The sequence below is a fragment of the Lissotriton helveticus genome, chromosome 3_1 (genome assembly GCF_964261635.1).
Source record: "Lissotriton helveticus chromosome 3_1, aLisHel1.1, whole genome shotgun sequence".
In the NCBI taxonomy this organism is placed as follows: domain Eukaryota; kingdom Metazoa; phylum Chordata; class Amphibia; order Caudata; family Salamandridae; genus Lissotriton; species Lissotriton helveticus.
The window spans coordinates 854,703,887-854,727,287 of NC_136061.1; the positions used below are offsets into that span (position 1 = coordinate 854,703,887).

The 23,401-nt window shown below is 43.2% G+C and overlaps 1 protein-coding gene across 2 annotated transcripts in view; it reads left to right on the top strand.

The window, feature by feature from the left end:
- Positions 1–23,401, top strand: part of LOC144823038 (uncharacterized) — a 203,833-nt gene that overhangs the window by 23,724 nt on the left and 156,708 nt on the right. For both annotated transcript variants that reach the window (XM_078681181.1, XM_078681182.1), the window contains exons 2-4: positions 3,464–3,803; positions 13,000–13,160; positions 21,757–21,916. In XM_078681181.1, coding sequence (XP_078537307.1) covers positions 3,645–3,803; positions 13,000–13,160; positions 21,757–21,916 — 480 coding nt within the window. In that variant the 5' untranslated portion in view covers positions 3,464–3,644. The remainder of the gene's footprint in view (positions 1–3,463; positions 3,804–12,999; positions 13,161–21,756; positions 21,917–23,401) is intronic.

The window sequence follows — 23,401 nt, forward strand, 5'->3', positions numbered from 1 at the left end:
GTCTGGCTTCCGAGCCAACCACAGCACCGAGACCGCCCTCATCGCTGCCACCGATGGCATCCAAGCCCTGCTGGACAACGGCGAAACAGCAGCCCTCATCCTCCTAGACCTCTCCGCGGCGTTCGACACTGTTTGCCACCGCACCCTAGTGCAGCGCCTCAGCAACATCGGAATCCAGGAAAAGGCTCTGGAGTGGATCATCTCCTTCCTCGCTGGAAGGACACAGAGAGTACGCCTGCCACCGTTCAGATCTGCAGCCACGGAAGTCATCTGCGGCGTTCCTCAGGGCTCCTCGCTCAGCCCCACCCTCTTCAATGTCTACATGAGCCCCCTTGCGGCCATCGCACGCCAACACAACCTCAACATCATCTCCTACGCCGACGACACCCAGCTGATCCTCTCCCTGACCAACGACCCCGCCGCCGCCAGAACCAACCTCCACGAAGGGATGAAAGACGTAGCCGAGTGGATGACGACCAGCCGCCTGAAACTGAACTCAGACAAGACGGAAGTCCTCATCCTAGGCTCCTCGCCCTCCGCCTGGGACGACTCCTGGTGGCCCCCCGCCCTGGGCACCGCACCCAAACAGACAGACCACGCACGCAACCTAGGCTTCGTCCTGCACTCCTCCCTCTCCATGTCCAGACAAGTCAACGCCGTCTCCGCGTCCTGTTTCAACATCCTGCGCATGCTACGGAAGATCTTCCGGTGGATCCCCACCGAGACCAGGAAGACGGTCACCCAGGCCCTCGTCACCAGCCGACTGGACTACGGCAACGCCCTCTACGCCGGAACCACCGCCAAGCTCCAGAAGAGACTCCAGCGGATCCAGAACGCCTCAGCCATACTCATCCTCGACATCCCCCGACGCAGCCACATCTCCGGACATCTGAGAGACCTGCACTGGCTCCCCGTCAACAAGAGAATCACCTTCCGTCTCCTCACCCACGCACACAAAGCCCTACACGACCATGGCCCGAGCTACCTCAACAACCGCCTCAACTTCTACGCTCCCAAACGCCACCTCCGATCGACCAACCACGCCCTCGCCGCCGTCCCCCACATCCGAAGAGCGACAACAGGAGGAAGGTCCTTCTCCTACCTGGCCGCCAAGACCTGGAACACCCTCCCGACCGACCTTCGCCTGACCCAAGACCACCTCTCCTTCAGGAAGAAGCTCAAGACCTGGCTGTTCTAGCAGTAGCGGCACCCCACCTCCCCCCCCCCAAGCGCCTTGAGACCCTCCGGGTGAGTAGTGCGCTCTATAAATGCCTTGATTGATTGATTGATACTTTAGTCCAAAAATCATGAACAGGATTACACGTGAAAAGCATATGAAGGAGGTCTGCTCACGGTGCGGAGCAGGGCCAGCAAGTGTCTGGGATATGAGCCTGTCTATGATGGAGTGTATATGGGGAATTGGTTACCTCTTCTGACAAACAGTTGGAGTTGAAGATTTGCAATGTGATAATCCTTGTTATGCCATTTTCACAGGGGTTACTTATTGTTTTGCCAACAGTAAATCTGTATATATTTGTATTTCTACGACTGCATCTGATGTTTACTGGCTTATGTGCAATACAGGAGTCCTCAGTTCATTGTGATAATAAGCCAATGATTCAACTTGCTGTGGTGTAACCTAATGTAAAGCGCTCTTATACCTACGGGTCTAGCCAGCGCTATATAAAACTCATTAAATAAATAAAGGAAATAGGCTTGTAATGGATCCTTGCAAAAAGTTATGTAAGATCCCATAAGTCTGATTTGTTTATGACAAAAAGGTACAAAAAAGATATTATGCCTTTAGTAAAGCCAATAGGCCTTTAAATGTGAATTGTTGTTACACTGTATGGAAGGCTGAAGGCTATATTAACTCATTAAGCAAGATATGTTAGTGCTGGTTACTCCCAGGAATAAACCCTTTGGTTTAGAACTGTGGTAATCCTTGTAAGACCTTCTTAAGTAGGACTATGTCAGCCAGGCCCCCTGTAAAAAATATTAAACACTCTAGAAACATATACACACATTGAGGGTTTTTGGGCATGCCATCTTCTGCCTGTGTAAGTGCTATTCTCATTCTGCTTCTTCCCATGGCATCATACTGCATGGGACAATCAGTTAGCCAATTTCTGCCACTAACTGTATTGCCCTGTGAGTAATGCCCGTGAGCCATTTGGCCTCATTGCATGAGCACGTTCTCCTGAAAATAGGGGCTCTTCATTGACTGGTCTGGTTGCCAGTTTTCCATTTCCATTTAAACGTCCCTTTTCATGTCATTTGGTCTAGTTTATTTATAGCTTCCTGCAGCTCACCGGACTGTCCTGCCAATCTCATTGCTTGCCGTTTAGTTAATCTGCAGTGTGCCGCATCCTGTGCGGCCACCATGTCTAAACTGGACGGCCATCTTGGAATGGTATTATGTATAGTGTGTCATTGTTTTACCTTTCAGGCTGGCCACCATGTTTTGAAGCATTATCTTGGCCTTATTGGCTAAGTACAACAGTGATGCACTATGGACTACGGCATTCAAAGCTATGTGCCTAGTGGATGTTCATTGAGCGACTTCTTTGGAATGGTAATGTGCATATTGTATTGTTGTAACGGCTCCCAGGCGGCCAATAAGTTGCTTCTAAATGTGGCAGTTACAATGGAATGTTAAATCAGTGATACATTATGTACAATACTGTTGCGAGATAGCAACACACTACTATGTTTAATTTTATTTTTATATTGGAAGCATATTCCACCAAGTTTAGGAGTCAGCATGTTTTCTTTTTTCTACTTTCGTTCTATTCTTTTGATTTATCTTACAAACACTTGTCGAATATTGTGTATGCATGATGATTTATTGAGTGCCTAAACTCATCAGAGGCTGAAGAGACACTTTCAGTTATAAAGATATTGGCATTGCTATTTCTTTATTACTTCTATGCACACACCATTTAGATGGCAGTATTTTTACTTTACAGTACTTTTAATGTCTATTGCATATTTTGTGCACACAAAATAAAAATAAACCTACAGGCTTTCCAAGGCCTGACCTATTGGCTTTGCCGGTGCTTGTTTATTGTACAATCACATCCCACTTTAAGGAATTACTCTAGCTGTCAAGAGAAGGTACATGCAGTGGAAATGTACAGTGGAATAGGGTACATTTTAACTTCTGTGTTTATATAGCACCTACTCAGCCTGTTTTTAAGCACTCCCAATGCTGATGAACCGAACCATAATGGAATGACGTGAGAGTCACAATAAGAAACTCAGGTTGCTGGATCTTAAGTCAGTCACCTCTCAAATGTAAAACCCACCCCTTTTCCAATAACTTTGGGGTTTTTGGTCCTTGATATCTAAGAACTGCCTTCGTTGGTGACAGAATTACGATGCCATTTTAGATTTGAAGAATTGTTAACTAATAATGTATTTTTTTATAAGCAGCATACTAACTCAAATAATTCTTTCTCAGGCTAACCAGACGTCCCATGGCATCAAAACTATTTGTGTTACACTTTGTTGATGAAGCCACGCCTTTCTGAACCCAGAGTTCTTGACACTTGAGTGAATTGGGGTGTCTCCATCTTTCATCCCCACTTTGTGCACCTGTTGTCTTGGACACTCTTTGGGCCTGAGTTCCAAAGGACCAGAGGATGCAGGGAGTTGCCATGCTCATCGTCACCGCCCTGCTGCTCTGGGTCACCAAGGATACATTGGGTCAGCAGTACCCGTTCTTGGACCCGTCACTGTCCTGGGAAGAGAGGGTTGACGACCTCTTAAACCGGCTGACTTTGGATGAGATGATACTGCAAGTACGTTGGAAATAACCTATACACACAACACAGTCAATTTCACTTTTCATTTAGAAATGGCCATAATGCATCATTTAGAAATCTACTATGATGCTCACAGGTGCTTAATTGACATTATGCAAATGAGGGGCTTGATAAGCGCAGCAGTTTTGGGGTGTCTAGAGATGGCCAGTGATCAAGAACTGTGGGAGTTCAAAACGCGTTGGGACCGAGTACACGTATTGGATCTGGATTGCTGTGTTATTTTGAATAAAAGACGCTGTGGAGGAGGAGTGCATCGCCATTCTCTTTGACAGAGGTGTGAGCATATATATATATATATATATATATATATATATATATAGTCAGTAAATTACACATATATATATACCCATATACACACATATACACAAGTTCCACAGTTGCCCCCAAGGCGAAGCGCACTCAATGTTCGGCATGCTCCCGGTTCAGAAAGCAAGGCACTCTTGGCGTCAGCAGTGCCTGACGCGTTTCGGGTCTTCCAGCCTTCATCATAGGCTCTCTGCTCCCCAATGACTGAAAGCATACAGATCTTCCAGTCTTTATCCCAAATGTATTAACATCAATCAATCACAGGTGAGTACCTTAAATACAGATGCATTGTGGGTCTGGAAGTCCGAAAATAACACCCCAGTGGGCTGGTAGCAGTTCAAAAGGAAAAAAATATATATATCGCGGGTGTGCCCCTCGAGTCCTTCCGCAATATACCATATGCCAGAGTTGTCCCGCTGCGCGGAACAACAATCCAGCAGCGGAGCCATTACAATCAGCGGCGGTGCGCTTCACGGCCGGACCGGCCGTTAAATATGCAAGTATGTATATATATATATATATATATATATATATATATTCACTGAAAAAACCATAGGTTATAGACCATATATAGTTAGGAATTAGCATTTACAAAACCTTATTTTACTCACACAAAACCATTGAAATTCCATAAATAGTTAGTTGCACTAACTATATATCGCGCACCCGCAATCCACTGCTGATGATGTCACATATTACTTCATTCTTGACATGGTCAGTGACATCACTGATGACATCACTGATGACATCTCAAATGACATCACTGATGACATGACTGATAACAACATCCAGTGATTTTTTGTTTCTGTAAAGTTTAAATATGTCTTACATATTGAAGATTGAGTGGATGTGTAAGTGTCTGGACGAAGGATTTAGTAGGTGCATGACTAACTGTATGAGTGAGTGATTAAATGTGTCTCACTGAGTGCATGGGTTAGTGACTAAACTGTCCTAATTTGTGCATCATTATGTCTGTTGTTCTGTAAACTGCTGCATGTGTTGATCAGTAGCTGTATGAGTAACTATATGGGTTATTGATTGATTGCCCAAGTATTTGTATGGGAGACTGAGTGTGTGTGTGGCTGGCTGGGAGGTGTGTGACTCTGTGCAGATCAATGTGTACTTGTATCAATGATTGTATAAGAAGGTAAGTATGTGTTAGTATATGTTTGAAAATGTAAGGTGCTCTATGTTTAACTGTATAGACAAGAAAATGGAAGTGTCATTGATTCTTTACATGACTGACTAGGTGAGTGAGTAACTCCATGGATGAGTGGCAGACTGTGACTGTCTGTATAGGTGTATGAGTGCATATGATAGTGTTGTAAAGATGAGTGATTGTATGTATGAATGATTGTATGGGTGAATGAGTGAAGGTGTGTGTAGACGTAGGAATCAGTGAGTGCGTATGTAGTAACTAGTATTGGTGTGTCAATGGTTTCAAAAATTATACTCTGTATTTAACACTGGGTGAAACAGAGGTTATATTAAAATGTGAGGAGATGCATTGTATTGTCACATGAATGATATCATCAGTGATGTCATCAGTGATGTCATCAGTGATGTCATTTGAGATGTCATCAGTGATGTCATCAGTGATGTCACTGACCATGTCATGAATGATGTAATATGTGACATCATCAGCAGTGGATTGCGGGTGCGCGATATATAGTTAGTGCAACTAACTATATATGGAATTTCAATGGTTTTGTGTGAGTAAAATAAGGTTTTGTAAATGCTAATTCCTAACTATATATGGTCTATAACCTATGGTTTTTTCATTGAATTTTCAAGGTTTTGTAAATGCTAATTCCTAACTATATATGGTCTATAACCTATGGTTTTTTCAGTGAATTTCATTGGTTTTTTAACAGCTAATATCTGTAGCTGTAAAATGTATTCTTCTTTAAATCCAAAAATATATTTTATATGTTTATGAATAATTTTTTTTTTAAATATTTTTTTTTCTTCGTTCCCGCTTCGCGAATCGGGAAGCTTCCCGTTAGCTGACCTTGATGCCGCGAAATAGACCGCGAGCCGGTAAACGTTTCTTTACCGCAACTGCCGTGTTAGAAAACAACATCGTGACGCCTCCCGTCCGCATGACGTTTCGCGTTGTCGCGTGATACGTCATATGACGTGCTACGTTAGCGAACTGGTAAGCGAGTCGCAAAGCGCAGGTTTCTGGAAGCAAACCGGGAGGCCCTGCAAAGCGCTTAACGTAAACACAGCAGGTCATGTGACTTGGTAATAACACTTTTCATTGGTTCATTTCACTTTTGGTTTCCTAATGATGTAAGACTAGGTCATATAATCTAAAATGAACACTTTTCATTGGTTGAGAACTCTTGTTTTTCCCAAATGATGAAAATCCCTCCTTCTTTCCTCACTCTGACTTTCATCATTGTGAGAGAAAGACCCTTTGTGATCACTGAGCAATGGCTTCTTTAGTAGCTTCAGCTGGTGCTTCCCCACCACCTCCACCACATCCAAGGAAGAGTGGACCACCTGCTCAAGTTATAATTCAACAAGAAGAGGAAGAAGAGGAACAGGACGACGAGCACGAAGAGAGGCAGTTTTTGCCTGAGCAGCCCAGGATGTCTCACCGGAAAGAAAACTTCATTTGGCAATTTTTTAAAATTCCCAAAGGTCAGAAAAAAGTAAATGCAAGATACGTAACTTGCCTTATATGTCAAGATAGACTGTCCAGAGGGACCGAGAAAAAATACAGTTTCGGAAACTACACAATGCATCACCATATGACTAGGTGGCATCCTAACAACTACAGTGCTGCACAGTTTCGGAACGACCTAGATAATCTCCCTATTATGGCCAGAAGATCTGTTGTACCGGAAGTAACGGGACCAGAGGGCAGGGAGATGGTGCCAAATATACAAATGAAATTTGGTGAAGTAAAACACATCTGCGTATTTTGCGATGGATTCATTTCCTACGGAGAAAGAAGCATCACTCTGATCAACAGAGCTATTGACTATCATATACAAGTTTGTACGAAACGCCCAAAATAATAAATACTTCTTTTTTTGTTTTGTTGCTCCTGTTGAGCCCTTTACAATGAATCGTTTTCATTGCCCCCTCCAAGAAAAACCCCCAAAAATATAAAACTGTTCAGAAAAATTCAAAAAAAGTAAAAAAATGTTCCGAAAAATAATAAAAAAAATATAAAACAACAAAAACAATAAAAAAAAAGTTCTTTTCAGAACTACCTCCCCGTTATTAAAAAATTGGTACAATATTTGGAACTGTGCCAACCTCTATTTCTCTTAGTTCGCTTCCCAGTTCGCTCGCCGGTACGCGAACCGGAAGCGAACCAAAAACAGTAAGTATAAGGGAAGGAAACAGACACTTATGTTAAAAGAAAGACAGCTATAGGGGAGTAAACTAGAGATACTATTACCCGTAATCCACTGCTGATGATGTCACATATTACATCATTCATGACATGCTCAGTGACATCATCAGCAGAGGATTGCGGGTTTTTTGGCAACGTGCCTTATCCACGGTTTAATAACGCTGCCTTTTGCTTTATATAAGTTTTCAAATTGTATGAAATATATACCAATAGGTCGTTATGAACCTTTAGGTAGTGCTTTTCTTCATGAGGTCTGGTCGCTTCCATACACATACAGATGTTTCAAAGATGATCAAGAAGTTTATCTGAATGGAGAGGAATGCACTGAGACGCCAGATCATTCACTAATGTGTAGGCACATACAGTTACACGGTTCATGCAACAAACACCGACCAAATATGGCTTGCGTGTTGCAAGGCACGCCAGTTCCTGCTATCATCCCCACGTTCAAGTTGTTGGAAAATGGTAGTTATTTGATGCTCAATAATGAAGATTGTTCTGGGTTAATTAAAAGTATTCCTTTTATCGTAACAGTAAGTGAACGGGTTATTTGCTGCAGAAATGTTCTATTTCCTCCCACACATGAACATAGGGAGTTTTCAATCTCGCCACAAATACCAACCTTGGGAGCAGATTTCAACAGCATGGCAAGAATAAGAGCTCATTTGTCTCAGAGAGAGGTGGCCTTGAGTTCGGCCCGTGAAACTTTCGTGCTTCACATAGCGAACACCCGTACAGAGGTGCAGACCCTTTTCAATTCAGATTTGCCTTTCCATTTCAGCAAGATGGTTCGGACTATCTCTAACGCATCCTCCACAAAGGCCCTGGCGCACTTTTTTAAAGTTGTTACCAGTGGTCTCGTGACTTCATTTGAGAAAATCTTTGGAGTCATCCCTGCTTTCTTTCATTGTATTTTTTCCACTCTGCTTCGTGGATTGCCATTTTTACTTGCATTACCAGCGGACGCTCTTGTGCTTTTTTACATTTTTAAATATGGATGTCCCTCCTATGCAACCTCCCGCCCTGCAGCTGCTGACACTGTTCCGCAATCGCATGCTAGAATATTATGGCACAATGCCGTTGGCGATATTAAGCACGGCATATGGATTATCTTTTCGATTCTCCTACTTCACCTGTGTCCAGCCTGTATTTCACTGCCTGACCTGTGATTTTGATTGGGCCATTGATTTGTGTCTCTGCGGACCGGTTTCTCCTGACGTCGACTTTAATCAGCTGATGACTCCTATCATTACTCACGAGTTGGTTTGTCCTGGCGAAAGGATTATGGCTGTGGCATTGATGCATGGACTAATTGGTCCCTGGAATTTACTGGCGGCAACACAGTCTTTCTTGGAACAGAGCTTTCTTGAAAACCCACCGAGCTGTCCTCTGATGGTGATAGAGGATCCGGTGCTGGGAGAGCACGTATGTTCTTTTCCGCTTTTAAATTGGATGGCTGAACTGTTTTCGGATGAAGACGGTGACTTCCTATTGGAGGCTGTTGCAGCTTATTTTGCATACACAGTTATGTCATAGACCTTTTTCATGTTTGATATGCTGAGTACTAGCATTTCATTGACAATTCATTGACTTATTTGTCAAGTTTTTATTATTTACCTTGCCTATTGGCTTAAGACTCGATAAAGTACTTGGCTGTTTTATTTTTCTTTAGCATTAAATTTTCCTAGTTTTTAATGCTTTACCTTGCGGACCGTCCACATATAAACTTGCAATCTGCTCTCATGAGATGGCACTTCTATTATCTTATTCAGTTCGTTTCCGGATCATGGGGAGGTGTCATCTACGTCCTGGATATCTTTACACCGTGTTAAGTTAGCATGGGCTCATTACCGGTTTAAACGCAATTTTTCCTTTTTTGCAACTTCTGCACACGACACTTAGTTGTTGCTTTAGCTTTCAACCTAGTAGTTCATCGTGGTTTACATGAGAATAATATGTTATTGCTCTACTATCTGCTTTGCTTGTTAAACTATATCTGTACAGCGAGTGCTAAAGTTTCAAGAACAACACGATACAGAATTGTTATGAGGTCTGATCTCCACGACTTCATACTCATAACATAAGTGCAACTTCTGCCAATTCTGGGCATGAGGCGGGTTTTATATTGCTTTGCCGAACACACATACACAACACTTGATGCGGTTCACATGAAGAGAGAGCTGGTGTATGCTGATGTGATTCCTTCAAATCTAAGACACTAAAGTATGGGCACGCCCTAAACCAACACAAAGAGACCTTCTTAGCAAATAATATAATATGTGTATTAGGGAGGGTGAGATATAAGCAGCCGCGGGCCGTGGAGGGAGTTACGGTGAGGCAGGGAGGCGGGGAGGGGGAGAAGCAGGGTGGAGCCCTCTCCACCCTGCCCCTCCCCCTCCCCGCCCCACCGCCCCACCGTAACTCCCTCCACGGCCCGCGGCTGCTTATAAGTGTTGCTAACTCTTATTCATTTACAGCATGTTAACATACTGTCACCATTCGCTTTTTATGTACTAGTAACTATGCTGGTAATTTTGCTGATAATATGTGTACTTGTATTATCTAAGATACTACGCCTGAGAAGACGGCATTAGTAAATAAACATTTCAAATACACATGTGTTCTTCTTAACTCCATGTTCTGGTTTCTAAGAAATATATAACGACCGACTGTTCATGAGTTCCACGTATCCTGAGGTACTATAAGTTCATATTCTGGATTGTCTAAACATTGAGAGTTTGTTATATCCAATGTGACACTGTACCTAGCTTGCTAAGGGGTTTTTGATTACTAAGGTGAGTTTTGGGACACCCTAATTCGCCGAGGTTCCAATCCTCTGTCCACAGTTATGTGTGAGAACAGAAACCCTGCGACAGGGGCACCCCGACCCTTGCTGGAGCTTCATCACACTTGCGATACAACTCCAGCAATGCGCCACCTTTACGGCACAGATACATCACGCATCTGTGCTGTTTTTGCCCCATGATGCGCCGCATTGTAAATGCAGCACACCATAGGTAACGGAACAGCGGCACAGAATGACTAACACATCCCTGGTGATGCGCCAGTCATCATAAATCTATCCCTATGCTTCTTATCTTGTTAGAGATGAACCGCCATATGTATCATCAAAGTTTTTTGCATTTCCTAAATAGCGAACTTTAAGGAATAAATAGCGATTCTTTACCATTCCTAGTTTGCGATGAGCTATTTGCTAATTACAAATTACCCATTAATTTCCTTCATTTCCATAGGGCGGTTGGACTCACTTTTAGCTCGAACGGCTGAATGGATTTGCACGAAACTTGGCAAAATTGTAGGGACTGGTAGCCCGATGTGCCTTTGCTATGTCTCAAGATATATGCTCCAGTGGTTTTTACGAAAATTAACTTTGAAAAATATATATTGGGCTACATTGGCCTATATATATGTTGGAACCAAATGTAGCCCAATGTAGCCCAATGAAGCCCAATGAAGCCCAATGTAGCCCAATGTAGCCCAAAGATGGCCGCCAGAGACGAAAAAAAACAAATGTAGCCCAAATATCAGCCAGATGTAGCCCAACTATAGCCCAGTGACAGAATGACCAATCAGCGTCGCAAACCTCCGTTACGCGAAGCGGAGCGCTGTTACAGATATATATCTTTTTTTGAACGTTAATTTCTCAAAATCCACTGGAGCACATATATTGAGACCTAGCAAAGGCACATCGGGCTACCAGTCCCTAATATTTTACCAAGTTTCGTGCAAATCCATTCAGCCGTTCGATTATTATTATTATTTTTTTTTTTTTGCCCCACGGGGCCCTTTTAAAACCTCCACATCAAACCTAGGGGGTCAGCGAGGATCTACTATTCCCCCTTATGGTCATTTGCCCCTTCGCTTTCGCCTCCTCTTGTCTCTCGATCCTACCGAGAGACAAGATGGCGGCCGCTACGGACTGTTTGGAATGTTTACAGACGCCGGAGAACCAATCAGCTTCGCTTCACAAAGCTCCGTTGCGCGAAAAGTACGCGTCCTGGAGCGCTGCCCGGTCCGCTGTTACAGATATATATCTTTTTTTAAACGTTAATTTCTCAAAATCCACTGTAGCACATATATTGAGACCTACAAAAGGCACATCGGGCTACCAGTCCCTACAATTTTGCCAAGTTTCATGCAAATCCATTCAGCCGTTCGGGCTAAAAGTGAGGCCAACCGCCCTATGGAAAACTCAATGTTAAAAACACGTTTTGGGACCCCCCTTTTTTCTCGGCCCCCCCTTGACGAACCCCCCCCAAATTTTCAAGGGCTGCTCAGAAACAAAATGTGCCAATTTCCTGAAAATTTCAGCCAATTCCGTCCACAAACGCCAAAGTTATTAGACATAGAATTTTCAAAAATCCCATAGAGAAAAAATCCTAACTATATATACCTACTGGCGACCGCCAGTAGGTAATATATATATATATATATATATATGAGCAAATTTAGAGTGTCGCTGGTGTTGACTGCTTCTTTTTTTTTTTGCATAATTTATGCATTCCTCTATGCCTGAAAGGGTATTGTTTTGACTTATAATGGGTGCTCCCTTGTGTCTGGACCAAGCTATACCTCTCTGAAGAACTTTATTGAAAGCAAATCACTTGTCAGTGGTTGCTTTTATTCATTTCAGGTTGGCTTGGATGGTATTTTACCTTTCCAAAGCTGTAATACTGTGCCTGGAGTGGTAAAAGGCTTTAGGCATTTTACAGCTCAGCATGGATAGCACTGCGCTAATCCTATGCTTAAAGACTTTGCTGCAGAAATGGCAAAAGACTTTGTCCCATTCTATCTCGGCGTGGATGGCACTGTGCTAATACTATGCTTAAAGACTTTGATAGAAAAGCAGACATTTGAGGTGAGCAAATTTAGAGTGTTGCTGGTGTTAAGAGTGCACTAACTGGAGCTGCTTTCCACCTAAACTTGAAAACTACCCAGCGTTCTCTGCTTTTTTTTATGTATATATGAATGTGTGTGTGCGTGTGTGTGTGTGTGTGTGTGTGTGTGTGTGTGTGTGTGTATATATATATATATATGGTCAGTAAATTACTTATGGTATATCATAAGCCTGAGGGATGAGGCAGCAACTATGCTCCCATGTTTGTAGGAGTAGGTCGCCTGACCAACATGACCGGAGGGGTGTGGGGGCTATTGGGATCCTTCTTTATTCAACTCACTAAGCCACTAGTCTGTCCAGCCTTCGATTTCAGAAATGTACCCTGATAATGTAGACATTGTTTTTACTTAAGAATTGTGGGAGAATTTGCAGGCTGCAAGAAATCAAACAGGTGCTCTTTTGCAGCATCGGTTAGTTTACTGCTTGCTTGTTTGTCGTTGGTTTGAGCTGAGGGTGCACTAAACAGTGATTGGCAGGATACTGAGATCTTGATCCCATTGCCAGTGCGGGCTGAAAGTTGCAGCAATGGACCCAAGCTGTATCGTCTCACACCTCTTTTTTTTTTAACTCCACAGATGGCAAGAGGCGGAGTAAAGAAAAATGGCCCTGCACCCGCCATAGAGAGGCTGGGCATTAAGCCCTACTCCTGGAACACTGAGTGTCTGAGAGGGGATGCAGAAGCACCTGGCTGGGCAACCTCCTTCCCACAGGCGCTGGGGCTGGCGGCTTCATTCAGGTGAGAGTTTGCACCTGTAAGATCACTGTGGTGCTCTCTGAAGCCTGTATGTTGCTTGCTGTTGCAGTGTAAGTAATGGAATGTGAGTGTGTACTCTGTAAATTTCTGGTGGTGTGTTATGAGCAATTCAATTAAAATAATGAGCTTACACAAATGTATTCTACTGATTACTGCACCCGTTGCCTCATGTAAAATAAGAAAATCTCACTCTACTCTAACCGGTTTTATTTGGGACTATGAGGAAGCTAGTCAGGTTAGAAAAACTGGTATATGCACTGTTGGGTGGGGAGGAAGCTGTGTGCAGCTGGACCTTTGGCTAAACCTTTGTATACCAATGGATGACAGTTTAAATGGCTAAACAACTGTGAGAGCTCTTAAGATTTAGTAGACATTCCGATTAGTCCAAGCCCTTTAGATACAGTGTTTAAACACTGGAGGAGTTGTAGTGTTATCAAGATCACGCCAGGTTTTTGTAAGTCCTGGTTGGAGTTTGGCTAGATACATCTAGGTGCCTAACCCAGCAGTGACTCGACATTCACCGCTTTGGTCCAAGCAGTGTTTCCTTCCCCTCAATGTCGTGGGATGACTATTCTAGGACCTGAGCTAAGCCTGATTTCAAGACACCTGGAGTGTTGTGTACTGGGGAAAAACATGATACTGTTGGAATTCACGTGTTCATCATTTCAGATACCAAATTATGTAGGTACTTCCAAATTGGAGATTACTTAAAATGCCAGATTAGTGTTCTTGTTTGAATTATGTAATTGTGAAAAGAAAATTATTAGGGAAGGGGGATGTCCAGTTCACAATCGTACATAGAATTGTTGAACCATTCAATTGATTATTGAATGTTTCATATCTGGGAATTAATGATAACCTTTGCCAGCAATGGATTATAGTCATTTTACATTTATTGATTATGCGAATTACGTTTTTTCATATAGTGCAGATTGCACAGGTTCAGAGGGCTTGCCACGGGCAGCCTCTCTTTTCTGTAAATGGTTCAATTCTTCTTCTCCAAACTACAGTTCTTCCACAGACTTGTCTCATACAGCACAAAGTAACAGAGTAACGTTTGTTTTCAGTCTCTCCCCTCTCCTGTTCTCAACATATGTAAATGTGAGTTTGAAGATCAACGCTGTGTATGCAAGGCTATGACTTGTGTGACTTTCCATCACTGGAACATCCACTCTCACAAGGAAAATTACACTTGATATGGAGTGTTCAAAATTAGGAGCATGCAGGGGGCGTGGCTTGCGCGCCGCTGTTGCATGGCGTACCGCGCTTGAGCTCCGGGGTGAGTTGGTCCCGTAGAGCGTTTCTCTCCGCTTCTTCGTGCCCTTGCGACCTGAAACTTCACGTACCAGCGGCGGAACATGCGGTGACCTTCACGACGCTGTTCTTTCCGCGTTCTCAGCCTCCGAGGACATGTTTCCTGAATTCTTCCTCACAGGCGCTCGCATTCCTGAAGTGCGACCGCCATTTTGTCGCGCATGACGCTCCTGTCATCGGGCTTCTGAGGCGCTGCAGCGGATACAAACTTGCGGTTTTCAGCGCTTGGCTGAGGGTTTCTACTCATGACGGCTGAAATGGTAACATTTATGCTTTTTCCTTGAATGTTACTTTTTTTGCTTCTTGGCTGGTCTTTTGAGCTGCTCGCTTTTATTTTTTCTCTCACATTCTTCATGGTGGTGTCTGCTCTGTTTTATTGAAGTGATTTCCTGCGCAATTTTCCTCATACTTGAACAGCTTCTCTTCCTTTACGTGTTTTGAGCGCAAACTGTCACTGTTCTACACTGAGTCTACATATTTTGCGCAACTTTGGTGTTCCAGTCTCTTCCAGTGTATTCTCTCAGGCTCCTGCTACGTCACTTGTCATTATGAGTCGACCATTGAACAGCAGGGACTCTAAGGAACTGAGCGCATCTTTAAAAAGACTTAAGTCAGTCTCTCCGTCGCCTGAATCTCCTCAGACAGACAATGCTTCCACATTGGACACCATTTTGGCGCGCCTGAATGAAGTTCATGAAATTGCGCAGTCAACAAAGACTAACACTGACTTACTGCAAGTGGAAGTGTCTGCTATCCGGAATGATTTTAAAGCCCTTTCTCTTCGTGTATCAGCGACGGAAACACGAATAAGTTCTGCTGAGGATGGGATGCAAAAGCAATCCAGGTCCCTATCTCAATTGGAGCGTTCTATGGTGGCGTTGCGCAGAGACCTCACGGAGCAGGAAGACCGTAATAGGAGATCCAATCTCCGTATTTTTGGTTTGCCGGAGGACTCAGAGAAATCATCCTCCTCTATGATTGAGTTTCTATCTCATTGGATTCCGGATACACTCCAACTATCTTTTCACAGAGATTTTGAGATTGAAAGGGCACACCGTGTTCCTACGTTTCGTTCTAAGGCAGCCACCCAGCCAAGAGCAATTATTTTTAAACCCTTGAGACATCAACACACTGAACTGATTCTGTCTCATATGCGCAAGATTAAACAACTCAACTGGGAGGGTCATCGCATTTCCATTTCTCAAGACTTTGCCAGAGACACAGTCATAAGACGGAAAGGCTTCTTGAATCTTCGGAAGCGTCTCACCGATCTGGGCATTCCTTTTTCCTTTTCAGGTCCATCCAAGTTTCGCATCACTTATAAAGGACGTACCAGGATCTTCGATGAACCGGCAGACTTGACAACGTTCTTAGACAACCAGGAGGAAATAGAGATGGAGATTCAAAGAGCAACAACACAGGCTCCTGGGGCCTCAGTGACCTGATCTGTTTATCTCTATACTTGTGGTTGTACTGTTTTCATGATGAATCCCTCTTCGTTCTTTTTTGTAGTCTTTACGCGCTAATTTACCTCTCTGCTATTGTACTTTTTTTCTTCTCTTTCTCTTCTCCATACTGCTCTTGACTCTCTTCTTCCTTCTCAATTCTGTCCTCTCAGCCTCTTTTTCTGGTCTATCCTTTGCATGATACTGGCCTTGTTATAGTTATTGGGTGCAGATTTCTTGCTTGTATTCAATATACTATTTCTTTTTTCACTAGCACTTCTTCTTCACATTTTTACCTTATGCTAGTTATTGTGCTACTATAGCGAAGTAGTATTCTCCTTTCGGTTTCTGCTCCTTTCCCTTTTCCATATTTGTCTCTTCCTTGTCTCTGCATGCTCCTTTCTTGCACTTATTTTCTTTCTTTTTCTCCTTCTACGGTTTCACTCTATAGTATAGTTATGTAATTCTTGTTATTATTAATATGTGAAGTAGCTGACTATTCGTCACTATAGTTATGTAAAGTTACATATTATTTAGGTTGTTTATTGCGTAATTAAGTTTTTTTTTTGCATTCTTGATTCAATTGTTCTTCATTATATGATCTTGTTCATGTTATGGTATCGCTCATCTACCCTGAAGTGTGTTATTCCTCTTATAGCGTCTCAGCTCCCCATTTTCAAAATGTTTTTGCACTGAGTTCGGCTGTTTCTTCATGTGGTTTATTTATTTTCGTGAGATTTTTTCTAATAATTGGGCTGTTTCTCCTTACCAATTTTTTGCTCTTAATACGGTCCCCTACTCGCCCTTTCCACGTTCTCCCTTGCATGATGTGGGTCTCTTTTAGACCTCCCCCTCTGCTTCTTTTCTTTTTCTCTTCTTGTCTTTCTTCTCTTCTGGCCTTTCTTTTTTCCTGGTTCTCCCACATGGTGGCTCCAGTAACATCTATTTTGCTTAATAGCTGGCCCACTGTTTGTTTGCACCCCGCTTTTTGTTTGTCATCAATGCTGTCTCCGTTTGTATCCCCCTTTGTTCCATGTCAGGTTTAAATGTGTTATCCCTTAATGTTAAGGGATTAAATCATCCAGTAAAGAGATCTAAAATCCTGGATTATTGTAAGTCGCTCTCGGCAGACTTAGTCCTCTTTCAAGAATCTAAAATTACCAGTAGAGAAGCTTTATTTTTAAAGAAGGAATGGGTGTCGGATGTGTCTTGTTCTGATGCTTCTGGTAAACGCAATGGTGTGCTTATGTTAGTTTCAAGGAAGTCAGGATTATCAATCGTCTCTTCTGAACATGATTCTGAGGGTCGCTGGCTTCTATCTAAATTGTCGGATGGACAACATGACTTGTTTGTTATGAATATATATGCCCCGAATGTGGATAACCCAGCCTTCTGGCAATCCATTTCTAAAAAATTGCATGACACCCCTCATGCTGGCAATCTCATTGTTGGTGGCGATTTCAACTTACCAATGGATCCTTTATTAGACAGGAACTCTGCATTCCAGTTTCGTCCACCTAAAGCACATAAGCAGATGATTAACATGTGTTCCAATGCTCAATTACATGATATTTGGCGTCTCCATAATCCCACTGGCAGTGACTTTACTTTCTTTTCTTCCCCTCATTCCTCATTCTCTCGTATTGATTATCTCCTGGTTCACTCCTCTCTTATCTCAGCTTCTTCCTCTCCGCTGATTCATCCTATTGTCATTTCCGACCATGCTGCGGTCACTTTTACGCTTACGTCCTTTGCGCCGAAACCGCGTGGTCGTTCCTGGAGGCTTAATACGGAAGTGTTACATGACTCTGATCAAGTGGATAAATTCTCCACGGACATAAACACTTTTTTCCGTGAAAATGAGGACTCGGTATCTTCTCCAATAATTCTATGGGACTCTTTTAAGTGTACTTTTCGGGGCCAAGTTATAGCATGCATGTCCAAACGCAACTTGACGATTAAGAGGGAACTTACTGACTTATCTTCTAACATCAAAACTCTAGAGGCCTCCTTTAGACATACTAAGGATCCGACTAACCTACAACAAATTAAGCTCCTGAAATACAAATATAATACTATTGTCACTAACAGAGCTCATATCGGTTTCCAGGCGCAAAAGTCCAAAAAGTTGCTTTTAAAGAATCGCGCTGGGAAACTCTTGGCTGCCACGCTAAAATTCCAAGACTCTTCCTATAAATCCTCCCAGATCTCTTCTATTAAAGACCACACTGGCTCTACCAAATTCCAAACTGAGGAGATTCTTGAAGTCTTTCGCGATTTCTATAATAAATTATACACCCCCTCTAACCAGGCTTCTTTTGACAATTGCCAAGACTTTTTAAAAACAATTCCGATTCAATCAATCTCAGAAGGAGATCGCTCTACTCTGAATGCTCCTATCTCACCGGAGGAAATAGCGGCTGCTATCAAGGCCACCCGCTCGGGGAAAGCTCCTGGTCCAGACGGATACCCGATCTTATTTTATAAAACCTTTCTTCCGCTACTTGTTCCTAAGCTACAAGCTGTCTTTGACACTTTCATTCGTAATGGTTCTGTTTCTGGTACAGCTGCTGATGCCACAATAGTAGTGATCCCGAAAGAAGGTAAGGATCATTCAGATCCTAAGAATTTCCGCCCTATCTCGCTTCTTAATATGGAAGCGAAGATTTTTGCTAAAATTTTGGCTAAACGTCTAGAATCTTTTATTCCCCATCTAGTCCATCCCTCCCAAACTGGATTTGTTAAGGGTAGACTGGCAAGAGACAATATCCGCACTTTCTGTCATATTATTGGAGCGGCTAAGCGGTCCCAATTACCTGCCGCGGCCTTAGCCCTCGATGCGGAAAAGGCCTTTGATAAGGTCTCTTGGCCTTTCCTTCGAGCTGTCTTATGTGCACATAACCTCGGAGACTCTTTTATTAACATGGTTATGTCTCTATACTCCCAACCTAAAGCTAACATTAGAGTTAATGGTGCTACTTCTTCTTCTTTTAATCTTTGCCAGGGCACGAGGCAAGGGTGTCCCTTATCCCCTCTCTTGTTTCTGTTATCTATCGATCCTCTCCTTCGGCTGATTGATTTACATCCTGATATCAAAGGCTTTTCCTTTGGCCCTCATTGTCTTAAAACGGCTGCCTACGCTGACGATGTTCTCATTTTCTCAGATGATATAGCGTTGGCCATCCCTGCTATCTCTGACACCATTTCTTTGTTCTCTAAAGTATCCGGATACACTCTAAACAGAGATAAGACAGAAATGTTTCCTTTAAATGCCTACTGTTTCCCTGCTCATATGGGTTCGGCTGGCTTTAAGTGGCAATCTACCCATCTCAAATATCTCGGCATCTATTTCTGTTCCACGCTACATACCACGGTTGCCTATAATGAATCTCAAACTCTTACTAAGGTTCGTCATCTTCTGGATACATGGTCTCCGAAACATATTTCGTGGTGGGGTCGCCTACAAACCCTAAAAATGATGATCACGCCGATTATTAATTTTGTCTCATCCATGATTCCGATGAAACTATCCGACTCTTTTTTTCGGGAAATCGATGTGATCACCGCCAAATTTCTTTGGAATGGTAAACGCGCTCGGTTAGCATATAAATATTTACGTAGACCCTGTGATATGGGGGGGTGTAATTTTCCGGATTGGGAAAAATATCAGACGGCTTTCTTGGCCTCTCAGGGGGCCTTATGGTTTTCTCCTCCATCCCATCATACTCCTTTATGGCTACACATTGAACAGGACTTAGCTGCACCTCTACCAATTGCCTCTCTCTGTACTACTTCCACTTTCCACATTCTGTTTTCCCGCTCTATAATTATTGATACAATTTCCGCAATTAAGAGAGTAGACAGGAAGATGGCATTTCCTCTGCACAAAACTAGATGGTCTTCCATTTGGCGTAATTCCAAAATTAAACTTAATATCACTCCCACCCTCATGTCATACTGGGCTACGAAAGGTGTCTCTCTTGTGCAACATCTATATAGTGACTCTGGGGAGCCTTTACCTTTTTCTACCTTAGCGCTCAATCACTCTCTAACTAATCTAGACTTCTATACCTTTCTTAAAATCAAGGTTGCCATCTCCAAAACTCGTCTTCACCCCTCCTCCCCTACCGTCTCGCTATTTTGTATCTGGCTCAAGGCTGGTCATGTTGCCTCCCACATATACAAGTTTCTATCTTCTACTTCGCTTCCTGACCAGACGGTTGCACAACAAAAATGGATGCGTCATTTTGATCACAATATTACAGATCATTTGTCCTCTGAAGCTTGGCAATCCATTAGCAAATTTGCGCTTCGTAACAAAATAGCTCCTTCCCTTATACAGTCCAAGTTTTTCTCGATGAACTTACTCCACTGGACACCTGTACGTCTTCATTCTCTCAACCTTAAAGAAGATGATCTCTGTTGGAGTTGTGGCCTGGAGGCGGGGGATTTCCCTCATATGTTCTATAATTGTTCCTTACTTAAACCTTTTTGGGACCTTATTCAGCAACATTTATCTCTTATCTTTGACATTCAGCTCCAGCTCTCTTTTCCTCTAGTTATATTAGGTCCCTGGGCTGCTCCTACGCCCCTTCCCCTTGATTTGGTACAATTACAGCTGTTAGATCTTCTGTTATCTATTGCGGTAAAGGTTATCCTTATGGATTGGAAATCCTTCTCATCAGTCTCTTACCATACGTGGTGGGCATGGGTTTCCTTCTTACGCAGTGCTCACACCTCAGTAGATCTAGCACACCTATCGCCTTACATTTCAAGTGGGATTTGGGCATCATTGGATGAATACATGGACCTCTCCTCGCAAGGTGTAGTCCCTCGTTTTCCTGTTGGATTGTCTACTTAATGTTTGGTCTACTAGCTACGTTGCATTGGGCTATTCCTGTGGGATTCCATCTCTTTTTCTCCCTCTTTCCTGTCCTCTCATCCCGTTCTTTCTGTCTACTGCTATTTTTTCCCTTTCTTTCTTTCCTTCCTTCCTCCTTTTGCTCTTGTTTCTTCCCCTTCCCCCTCCCTCATCTCAGAGGCTGATATGTTCCACGTTCTGCATGATATACCCATTATTGACCTATATTAGTAACTTCTTATTGATTCCCTTCTTTCTAATTTTATTTCCATATAATTGAATTATTGATCAGATGATATCCATGTTTGGTTTTTCACGTTTTACTCACATTGGAGTGTATCACCTTTTTGTATTTTGACTGCTATTATTTGGATCATTATTTCTCTCAATAAAATCTTGTTGAACTAAAAAAAAATTAGGAGCATGCAATATTGAAAGTATTGGATAAGTTGTAATTTTGGTTTTCATGCAGAAGTTAACTCGCATTTATTTTTGTAACATTCCCATCTTTAAATATTTTTGTGCAAAACATGCAAGGGTCACAAGAGAAAACATTTACAACTTTGCACTTCCTACTACAGTTCTGACTCTTAAGTAATTGGGACTGCACCTGTTCAACTTCAGATAGTCTCACATGTTGTCTAGAGATGTTGGGTTGCGCCAAAACAGGTCTGATAGTTTGGCCAGCATTTCAAAATGGTCTGATTGGTTGATTTCATTGGAATGGCGGAATGGATTTGGCATGCATGAAATGCCTTACAGGCGATACTAATCACATTATTGTAGCTTCTCAATGCCTTTATTTCAACGTTACAACTGTGTATAAATCAATATTTTAGTGGGTATGCATATAAATTATTTGAGCTCACTGTTGCTGTTAAGCACCTCATACTCTGTGAGAGTCACAAAATCCATCAGTCCATGCCCGCGTCCAACCCTCCGCTTTCTCCATCTGCAGCACCGATCTGCTGTTCCGCGTTGCTGATGCCACAGCCACTGAGGTCCGAGCAAAGCACAACTACTTCATGTCCATTGGTGACTACAGGGACCACACTGGCCTGAGCTGCTTCAGTCCTGTTGTCAACATCATGAGGCACCCACTATGGGGGCGCAACCAGGTAAGCCCGCTGTTTGTCCTAACTCTGTATTTTAAAGCATATGTGTGTGTGTGTGCGTGTGTGTTTTAGCACTTTTGTGACTTGATTTGTGATGCAATGAGATGAGAGTTATGTGCACATGGCTTTTTACCCATGCCCATTTATGGAAACTGCCCACTGGTTTCTCCTGTAAAAGTTGTGTCCAGTCCCTAGAACTGGTGTCATTGGCTGTTGTCATGCCTGGCACATGCTTGAAAGGTGTCTGTGGCATCTGTGGGTTTCTATAAGTTTCAAAAGGAGTTGTGAGTCCTGGGGTTCATTGAGGCCCATTGAACACTACGGGCCCGAATCACAAAGGTAAACTGAGACGAAAGTCTAACTTTACGACTTTCGGTGTTCATAAAGGATATTACTACTAGTAAATGCCCTTTGTAAATACCGAAGGTCGTAAAGTTAGACTTTTATCTCCGTTTATTTTTGTGAATCAGGCCTTATGTGTGCGTACTGCACCAAATGGAGGCCAGCTCTGGGCTTGGCTGGTGACGTCCATCTTGGAAATCCTAGCATGCAGATACACAACCTCCTGTACCACTGCCTGAATCTCAATGGAGAAGGTCTCCATCCTATTCCTTTTATCCGTAGTGTAGGTTTCACTGCCTGAGCAAAACCCATCCGACATCTGTTTCCTGTGTTGTGGCCAGGGCCCGACTGGCCGTAGCGGGCATCTGGCATTTTCCCGGAAGACTGGAAGGGTGGGAGCGGTTTTGCAGCAGTGAGGGCTGTTTTTTTGTTACTGAGGTTGGTTTTGCGTTCTTGAGGGCAGGTTTTGGGTTAATGGGGGCCGGTTTTGCAGTGTTCCTGCAATATAGGCCCCCAGTAAAAAAAGCAGGAGTGCTTCACACTTGCACCCCCTACTTCCGGGGGAGGGGGGTGGGGAGGTGGTCCTACAAAATTGCCTGGGCTGCTTTGGGTTTCCAGTCTGGCCCTGATTGTGACTACAGTGCTTCTCAAAGAGACTAATGCACCTAGCACCCACGCCAGCGTAAGACAGGTCCGCTAAGCCCACAAAAGTGACAGCCCAGACCATCAGAGGATTAAAAATGCTGCCCTCTCAACCAGTATTTGGTTCATCTAGACTGACCAAACACCAAGAAGGCTTGCACACCATGTAAAGAATAAAGGACCAGGAGAGGCATGTAAGGGTGGTTGCCATTTTCCTCCAAACTAGACCTAATGGAAGGAACACCTGTGGTGTTGCCTTGCTGCTTAGCCTGGATATAGAAGGAATACCAACCTTCTGGCACAAGGATCTGAATTGTGTCTGCCAGGACGAGAGACCTGATCCCAGGAGGACAGCACTGGGCCCAGCCACCTGGAACAAAAGTTTTTAGGCGAGCTTGAGAAACTGAAATTGCACAGGAGCCAAAATAATGGAAAGCGTCCTGGAGAAGCAGAAAGACATCAGAGCTGAAGACCTCCCTCTATCACATTTAATATTGGGAAGGT